Source organism: Salvelinus alpinus, chromosome 9 (genome assembly GCF_045679555.1).
Source record: "Salvelinus alpinus chromosome 9, SLU_Salpinus.1, whole genome shotgun sequence".
NCBI lineage: Eukaryota > Metazoa > Chordata > Actinopteri > Salmoniformes > Salmonidae > Salvelinus > Salvelinus alpinus.
Genome location: NC_092094.1, coordinates 12862636 through 12871947, shown reverse-complemented (window position 1 = coordinate 12871947; position 9312 = coordinate 12862636). Strand labels below are relative to the sequence as shown.

The following is a 9312-nucleotide window of genomic DNA, read 5'->3' as shown; positions in this document are numbered from 1 at the left end:
ATGGCGGTCGAGCTTTACACCACTCCAGCCGGCGATTTGCATTGCACATGGTGATCTTAGGCTTGTGTGCAGCAGCTCGGCCATGGAAACCAATTTCATGTTGCTCCCGACAAACAGTTATTGTGCTGACATTGCTTCCAGAGGCAGTTTGAAACTCAGTAGGGGGTTTTACAACTTCTCACAAACCGTCTCGAAGTTCATAACAAAAAGGCAGACAACGTGGAGATAAGGAATAACAAAATATATTTATTAACTGAAGTAAACTAAATACAATTAACAATGGCGTGTGTAGTCAGTAATCAGTAGTGTAAGTGAATGGTTGCGTGCATAAATGTGATAATGAGGGGTGACGACCCTCCCAGCTCTGCCCACCGACATCCTATTAAGGAAAACAAGAGCAAAGAGAAAGAATACAGCAGTGAGTGGAGGGTGGGTTGTCACAAACTGAGGACAGACAATTTTGGTCCCGTTCTGTGAGCTTGTGTGACCTACCACTTAGTGGCTGAGCCATTGTTGCTCCTAGATGTTTCCACTTCACAATAACAGCACTTATAGTGGACCGGGGCAGCTCTAGCATGGCAGACATTTTACGAACTGACTTGTTGGAAAGGTGGCCACGTTGAAGATTACTGAGCTCTTCAGTAAGGCCATTCTACGGCCATTGTTTGTCTATGGAGATTACATGGCTGTGTGCTCGATCCCTCACGTCATTGTTATCTAAATATTGTGTAAATACATATATTTGCCAATGTAAAAACAATATTTAGATAACAATGACGCGAGGGATCCTCTGATTATGGTCATCATATTCGCCTTTTCTGTGTGGAACTCACAACTAGCTAGCTACCTCGACACCACAAACATCAACAACAGAAAAACACACGCGAATAGGAAGTAAAACGGAAGCGCGTCACTGCTGGGCTGACCAATCGACGAGGAGTTGTACATTTGATCTAGCCAATCACACACAACGACAGTGGCTTTGAAAGATTGGCGGTCGAAGCCCGAAGAATAGGGTGCCGTTTGGTTTTAAAGTTATTGTACTTCACATATAGCTAAATGCGTCAGTATGATGCAGGTAAGAGTTTAATTGTTAATTAAATTACTAAAGTCTCGTCCTACATTACTGTTGTCTCTAGCTAACCCTGTAGCTAATAGCTTGCGTTAGCTTTGTTTGAAAAATGGCTTTGGCTAGCTAACGTTAGCCAGGGTACTAGCTAGTTAGCTAAAACATTATCTATGGCTAACGTCAACTTCTGGGCAGTGCCAATGATGACGTTAGCCAACTTAGCTTGTTAAACTATTCAATCTCTTTGCAGAATAAGGAGAATTGTGATCCTAAAGGCCTACAAAGACCGGTAAGTTTCGCCACATTGGTCCCGTTTACCTTTATGATTCCCTCCTTTCCTAGCCGAGTTTTCTCAACTCCACGATGTAACTACATCAATGGAATTGAGTGTCACTAGTTACCACAATCAGTCAAAATGGCTATATCGTGTGAACTAACTTGTTGGTCTTAATTTAATTTAAGGTTAGGCTGCCCCAGTATCTGTGCGTTAGATATAATGGGTTTTACGGTTATCCTAACTAACGCCCTGGAAGCAACAAACCAAACTTCCATTAGACAGCTCTGCAATCGTTATGTCAAAATACGTACGTTACTCACCAAGTATGGAGTTTCGCTGAGCAACTATATTAATTTACTCCCGTTATGGCCGGTATGTATACTGACCAAAAATATAAAAGCAACAATTTCAAAGATTTTACCGAGTTATTGTTCATATTCAAATAAGTTCATTCGACCTAATCTATGGATTTCACATGACTGGGAATACAGATATGCCTCTGTTGGTAACAGATACCATACATTTTTATTTTTTATTTTTTTAAGTAGGGGCATAGTTCAGAAAACCAGTCAGTATCTGGTGTGATAACCATTTGCCTCATGTAGCATAACAGTTGATCACACTGATTGTGGCCAGTAGAATGTTATCCCACTCTTCAAATGGCTGTATGAAGTTGCTGGATATTGGCAGGAACTGGAACACCATGTTGTACAGGTCGATCCAGAGCATCCCAAGCTTGTTCAGTGGGTGACATATCTGAGTATGCAGGCCACAGAAGAACTGGGACATTTTTAGCTTCCAGGAATTGTACAGATCCTTACGACATGGCTGTGTATTATCATGCTGAAACATGAGATGATGGCAACGGATGACTAAACGCAGAAAATAAGGTCTGAGGTTAACACAGGCTTAGGAGATATTATATGTTTTGTTCTGAGATATCAGTCAGTTAACCTAAATTTTAAAGCATTTATGTGCTTATTTAAAATAAAAAAGTTTTATATAAATGCTTCTGTTAAAGATTTTCATAGAACAAATCGTATCAGATCTCCTAAGCCTGTGCTTACCGCACTTTTATTATTTTGTGAGTAACAAATGTATTTTGACATTAATACACCTGCAGAGCTGTATGTTGGAATCGGAGCTTCATTGGCGTCAGATCTCTAACCCACACGCTAGGGCAGGGTTAGGCATAAGGCTAGCAGTGTGGTTAGGTTTAAATTCAAAATGTTTTTGCGTAATATTCATAATCTCTAACACCACCCCAACATCAACATACTTTTGGTCATGTAGCGTGTAGACACCTGCTTGTCGAACAAAATCATGGGTAATCTGGAGTTGGTCCCCCCCCCTTTGCTGCTTTAACAGCCTCTACTCTTCTGGGAAGGTTTACCACTAGATGTTAGAACATTGCTGCAGGGACTTGCTCCCATTCAGCCACAAGAGCATTAGTGAGATTGGGGGATTGGGCCTGGCTCGCAGTTGGCGTTCCAATTCATCCCAAAGGTGTTAGATGGGGTCGAGGTCAGGGGTCTGTGCAGGCCAGTCAAGTTCTTCCACACGGATCTCGACAATCCATTTCTGTATGGACCTCGCTTTGTGCACAGGGCATTGTCATGCTGAAACAGGAAATGGCCTTCCCCAAACTGTTGCCACGAAGTTTGAAGCACAGAATCGTCTAGAATGTCATTGTGCTCTGTAGCATTAAGATTTCCCTTCACTGGAACTAAAGGGCCTAGTCCGAACCATGAAAACAGCCCCAGACCACTATTCCTCCTCCACCAAACTATACAGTTTGCACTATGCATTGGGGCAAGTAGCGTTCTCCTGGCATCTGCCAAACCCAGATTTGTCTGTTGGACTGCCAGATGGTGAAACTTTCCACGCCTCCAGAGTCCAGGCTTTACACCACTCCAGCCGACGCTTAGCATTGCGCGTGTGTGCCGTATCTCGGCCATGGAAACCCATTTCCCGAATGAACAGTTATTGTGCTGACGTTGTTTCCGGAGGCAATTTGGAACTCTGTATTGAGTGTTGCAACCAAGGACCGGCGATTTTTACACGCTTCAGTACTCGGCGGTCCTGTTCCGTGTGCTTATGTGGCCTACCACTTCACTGCTGAGCCGTTTTTGCTCCTAGACGTTTCCACTTCACAATAACAGCACTTACAGTTGACCAGGGCAGCTCTAGCAAAAATTTGAACTGACTTGTTGGAAAGGTGGCATCCTATGACGGTGCCACGTTGAACGTCAGTGAGCCCTTCAGTACAGGCCCTTCTACTGCCAATGTTTGTCTATGGAGATTGCATGGCGGTGTGCTCGTTTTTATACACCGGTCAGCCACATCTGTGGCAGAAATTGCCGAATCGATAAATTGTGTCCACCTAGTTTGTGTGTGTTGGGGTGGTGCTGGAGATGATGAATATGGAGTTCAAACATCTACATTTCCCTTTTAAGAAGAAACATTGTAGAAGAAGAAGAAGACATTTTAGCCATAATTATGACTTTGTGGTAACTAGTGACAACCCTGGAGCTCTGACTACATCGTATCGCTGTCGGTCGATACTTCTAAAATGTAAATTCTGAAACCCTTACTGTGTACATAATGTTTGTCCTCAGTAGCTTATTTTTTTTGATGATGATGATGAAATCCATCCTTTTTAATAAAATGTTAATCAAATACAACCACCAACTGTTTCCTCGTATCGACTGAGAGCGACTTGATCTAGTCGGAGGTACACTCTGCCAACAGTCGTCGCAACCCAACTTTACCGTGATGTACATCGTGGAGTTGGGAACCCCATCTACTCCATTTCTGGCTAGCTAGTTGCCATAAAATTAAGTTGCCCATTTGGCTGGCTACCATTTTGAATTCATAACTTTGAACCAGTACTGGGGAGCTGAAGGCAATTAGGTTTAATCCAGGATGTTTTTCTACCTGATAGATGGCAACTTCAATGGTTTCTGTGGGTCCACAGAGAGTTCAAGTACCCTCTGCCCCAGAGACTACAGACAAAAACGCAATTACAGGTACATTTCTATAGCCACCATTCTGCCTGATGTGCCATCTGAAACTGTATAGAAACACATCACACCACTTTTAATGGTGCTGACAATGTACCCCAATATGTTTTTTGTTCTATTCTGAATCCCCATGATGTCACTACAGGTCCTGGGAGAGAGCCTGTCACCTCTTCCTCTGGTGCCGCTCCGGCAAAGTAAGTCTTCTGTCCAGTAATATCGTCACCTCACCCTGATGTTGTGCATTTGGAATTTGTTTAAGAAGGGTCAATTCACCTTAGCATTTTTAGGTTTTATCAACTAGATGTGTCATGTAGAGGTTGTAAAACCACACCTTCGTCTCTCCTCAGGAAATTCACCATCCATGACTTTGACATCGGGCGGCCCCTGGGCAAGGGCAAGTTTGGGAACGTGTACGTTGCACGGGATAAGAAGCTGAATTTCATTGTGGCACTGAAAGTGCTCTTCAAGTCTCAGATGGAGAAGGAAGGCGTGGAGCACCAGCTCCGAAGAGAGATTGAGATTCAGTCCCATCTTAGGTCAGTAGTACCCTGATTTTGAATTTCTTAACTTTTTGAATCTAGCCTAGTGGGGGTATAGGTTGATGTTGCCTAAATATAATGATTTCTCTACGGGAAATGTTTTGACTTGCTGGTTAACACTAACATCATGAAATATACTTCAGTGAGTGGATTTCAGCTGGCATTTTGAAACTGACCAGTATTCCCTTTTTATAATTCAGGGTGTATTATTTTCTCAGGTTGGGGAAGGTAGATTTAAATCATTCCTTCCTCCTGTTCCTTTAGACACCCCAACATCCTGCGCTTCTACAACTACTTCCATGACAGCTCAAGGGTCTTCCTGATCCTAGAGTACGCCCCACGGGGTGAGATGTACAAAGAGCTGCAGAAATGTGGTCGCTTCGATGACCAGCGCACTGCTACGGTAAGAAGTCAGCATTTTATTGTTGCATAGACAAGCTAATTAATCTATTCTGAATAATCAGTATCCGTTGCTTCTTTCACCCAAGACCTCCAATCATAGCATTTGGTTGTTAGATAGTATATTTCTAATAATTAAGTCATATTTTGGTCTGATAATGGTAGCTACGTTTTGGCATTGATTTAAGTTGGCATTACTTTATTTGCATTTGAATTGTAATGTGGAAATGAGTCATGTCTAATATCTGTTTGTCCTTTGTTAGTACATGGAGGAGTTGGCTGATGCGCTGCAGTACTGCCATGAGAGGAAGGTGATACACCGTGACATCAAGCCTGAGAACCTGTTGCTGGGGCTCCGTGGGGAGCTGAAGATAGCAGACTTCGGCTGGTCTGTCCATGCCCCATCCTTAAGGTGAGCGAACCCTGAACTGAACCCTCTATAGCCTCATGTTTGCTTCACAACTAAATACTGTCAATTTGTATGTTTGAGACTACATTACCGTCAGATTGTACAGAATCTCTGATCTACAAATCACCTTGTTGCATCCCAAATAACTACTTGTTTATGTCAACAAGATTGGAGATTCTGCACCCTGTCTAGCTCAAACGGATCTCCTCAAATGCACTGAATATCATGAATTCACTGGGTTTTTCTTCATCATGACTGTCTATTTGTTGAAATGTTGCCATTAGAAAACCTTGTCACTTATCTAGCTGCTGTCTTACCCCCTCTAGGCGCCGCACAATGTGTGGAACGCTGGACTACCTACCCCCAGAGATGATTGAGGGGAAGATCCACGATGAGAAGGTGGACCTCTGGTCCATCGGGGTGCTCTGCTATGAGTGCCTTGTTGGAAACCCCCCGTTTGAAACGGCCAGCCACTCCGACACGTACAAGCGCATCACAAAGGTTTGCATTTTTTTAAAATCGTCAATGACTTGTATATCCAGTAGTAATATTATCCCTAATTCAAGTGTAATCGCTTGAGTAGTTCCATTGTGATTTCTGACTAACATCTGTTTACATAGAAGAGACATACATGTAGTAGTTAGATATTCACCCAAGGCACCGCTTTTAAACGGTGATGAATGACCTCCCATCTCGCAGGTTGACCTGCAGTTCCCCAAGGTGGTGTCTGATGGTGCTCGGGACCTGGTCTCTAAGCTGCTCCGCCACAGTCCCTCTATGCGGCTCCCCCTGCAGAGCGTCATCACCCACCCCTGGGTGAAAAGCAACTCCCGACGGGTCCTACCTGTCGTCTTTGCTCCAAAGAAACCCTAACTGTCCAATGTCCCAGCCTGTCTACACTGACAAGAAACCTACATATTCATATGTTTATAAATAATTGAATATTCATGTTTATAAATAATTGAACATCACCCAGTACGTTCCAGCCTGCCTTCTACCTGGGTAGAGGACTGACTCTTACCCTGCTGATTGGAACTTTCCAACTTTCAGGGGTTTCACTCTTTTTGTTTTTTACTTACCCGGACAATCTTCATCCACAAACTTTTAGTTTCACTCGCAGATATAGATGGATCTGTTAAGCTGGGACAACCAAACGCCTATAGATTACTCTCATTTTAATTTACATTAAGTCCTAGAACAATTCAGGGGCGCCCTCTACTGTGAGAGATTATTTATTGCGTTTCTTAAATAGATTTTATAAATGTATTTACTTTGTCTTTGGTTTCCTTTCTCCTTTTTTTTACTCTTTTCAACATACCTTTGTATACAGCTTGCATGAAACATCCTCTACAAAGCTTATTCTTTATGTGTTCCTTTTGCAACTGTTTTGAAATAAAATGGCATTGGGTGCTTCACAGGATGATGCCAAGTTGATATATGGAAAAGAGTGGCAAGTATCAATTAAGGTTATGAATGTAGTAGGGGGTGAAATTCCATGTCTTACCTCCCTTGGTCCAGCTGATGTCAGTGTTGTTCTGTGGTCCACTGGGACTATCATTATCCTTAGTCCTGCAAATGATTCCTGTCATGGTGACAGTTTTTGTCTGGGTACTGCATGACTGCCTAGGGTGTATCTGAGATGGCCATAGCCCTGGTCAAAAGGAGTGATCTCTATAGTCAATAGATTTGTAACACAGCCTGGGACACTGACAGAGGAAGATAAGGATAACTCTTAATACATTGTAAAGCATGGCTGTGACTAATAAATGCACTAAGTAATTCTACTGTCTGGTAACACGTTCTGGCTATCGCGATAACAGGATAATGCAGAGATTGAATACGGAGGCTATGAAGTGAATGCGATGCTCATTGAAAGAGCCTTTATTTTATTCAGACCCTGGGCCCAACCAAAGCACACACACACACTTCATCCCCCAGTCAGTATTCAGTGAGAGGTCATGTTAAAAGAAAAGGCCATTTGGGAGATTCAGTTAAAAGCAACCCCACTGGCACTGTGGCCACTGGCATGTTCTATACCGTGTGAATGGACCCGTGTTTAAACCCTCTTTTAGCTTGACCTATAACCCCATTCTGTTATTGTATGTCTAGGAAATATCAGTTCTCTCCATGAACCTGGTAATCTAATGGGTGTGCAAGTTATTTTTCTATAGCTGGAGGAAAGACTCTTCTGTTTTTTCCCATCCATACTTCTGGATGACTCGCAGCTCTCAAACGAGGCACTTGACTTTAAATCCAAAGCTTTCATAAAACTTGATATTACTTTACATTTTCCATCTGAGTAACAGTATTTCTGCCTAAATTTCAATGAAATAAATAGTACCACATTGGTTGAATGACCACAGCCTCAGTCTTTGACTAGCTGAAAATGTGGCAATACATCATACAGGCATCTGTAAATGAGCTGTGATACAGTGTGAAACTAAAAGAATGACAAATGGGCTACACCTCGAAACCAGAATTTGATCTAGAGAAAATGACCGGCCTTATAAGCTCAATAGAAATGTATAAAGATCTGTTTAAAAAAGAAAGTGTTATAAGGACTCCCATTTGTATTACATGCTTGAATATGAAGTTAACATATACATTGACCATTTATTTATACCTTTCGCTTTAGGAGTACCCTAATGTATTTGCTCTCTTTTACTACAATGGGAGTGGCCCAAATTATTAGACAAAGTCAAATCTGCTACCTTTTATCCAATGATTACTGACCTCAATAAGTCTAGTCGTGTGTGTGTGTGTCCCAGTTTTCAGCAAGACCGTTTGCTCGGTTTGTGTGAGGAGAGGGGGAAATAGAAGATAAATGAAGTCCCATTGCCTCCTGGGTCTCATTATCTCTGCTGGGAGCTTTAGAGACTCTGAGGACGTACACAGTAATCACTCATCCTGTCAGTGGGTCTGAAGCTCACAGTCACACACCATCACTATCACAGTCACACAGCTACACCATCACTCTCACAGTCACATGGCTAAACCATCACAGTCACATACACTGTCACTATCACAGTCACTTATCACAGCTACACCTTCACAGTCATTCAGCCATCGAGTAAAAAGAACAGTAACAAAACAGGAGGAATTGGTCCTTGAGTTGAGCTGTGGCTGCAGCATTGTAGCGAGGAGACTACATGGTGGGAGATGATGTCAGATGTAATTCTCCCTACAGATGTCTCTGCTACAGGTGAAGTGAGGCAGCAGCGGACTGTGAAATTACATTTTAAATTACAGATGAGGGCTGTACTCTGCTGGGCCTTGCAGTCAATGCACAGAGGCCACATTGCTCTGATGGGGGTAATAAAGGAAACCATTGCCTGGCCCAAGGGTAGATAGACCTCCAGGGTGTATTCCAATGATGTATATAAACATGTATGTTTATGGGTGTATTCGTTGTGGCTGAGTGGATACAGGAGATTCCACAGTGGAGGTCAACCATTGGTGACGGGAAAGGAGAGATTTGGAGAAGATTGTGGGGTTGTTGGTAAACAAATAAGCAACTAAATGTGTTTCTGAGTGAGGGGGGGGGGTTGGACCATAGAAATATAATCTTATTCTAGTTCTGTGAATTGGACACCACA

The 9312-nt window shown here is 42.7% G+C and overlaps 1 protein-coding gene across 2 annotated transcripts; it reads left to right on the top strand.

Annotated features, from left to right (window-relative positions):
• Nucleotides 1-945: 945 nt before the first annotated feature.
• Nucleotides 946-7500, top strand: aurkb (aurora kinase B). 2 transcript variants are annotated; one of them, XM_071416034.1, is made up of 9 exons: nucleotides 946-1078; nucleotides 1320-1358; nucleotides 4324-4375; nucleotides 4515-4563; nucleotides 4717-4905; nucleotides 5173-5311; nucleotides 5571-5719; nucleotides 6043-6217; nucleotides 6416-7500. In XM_071416034.1, exons 1-9 carry the CDS (start codon nucleotides 1070-1072, stop codon nucleotides 6587-6589), a joined length of 975 nt encoding a protein of 324 aa, XP_071272135.1. In that variant the 5' UTR covers nucleotides 946-1069; the 3' UTR covers nucleotides 6590-7500. The 2 variants fall into 2 exon arrangements, with proteins under 2 accessions (XP_071272135.1, XP_071272134.1); XM_071416033.1 differs by having other exon boundaries at nucleotides 4291-4375.
• The last annotated feature ends 1812 nt before the right edge of the window (nucleotides 7501-9312 follow it).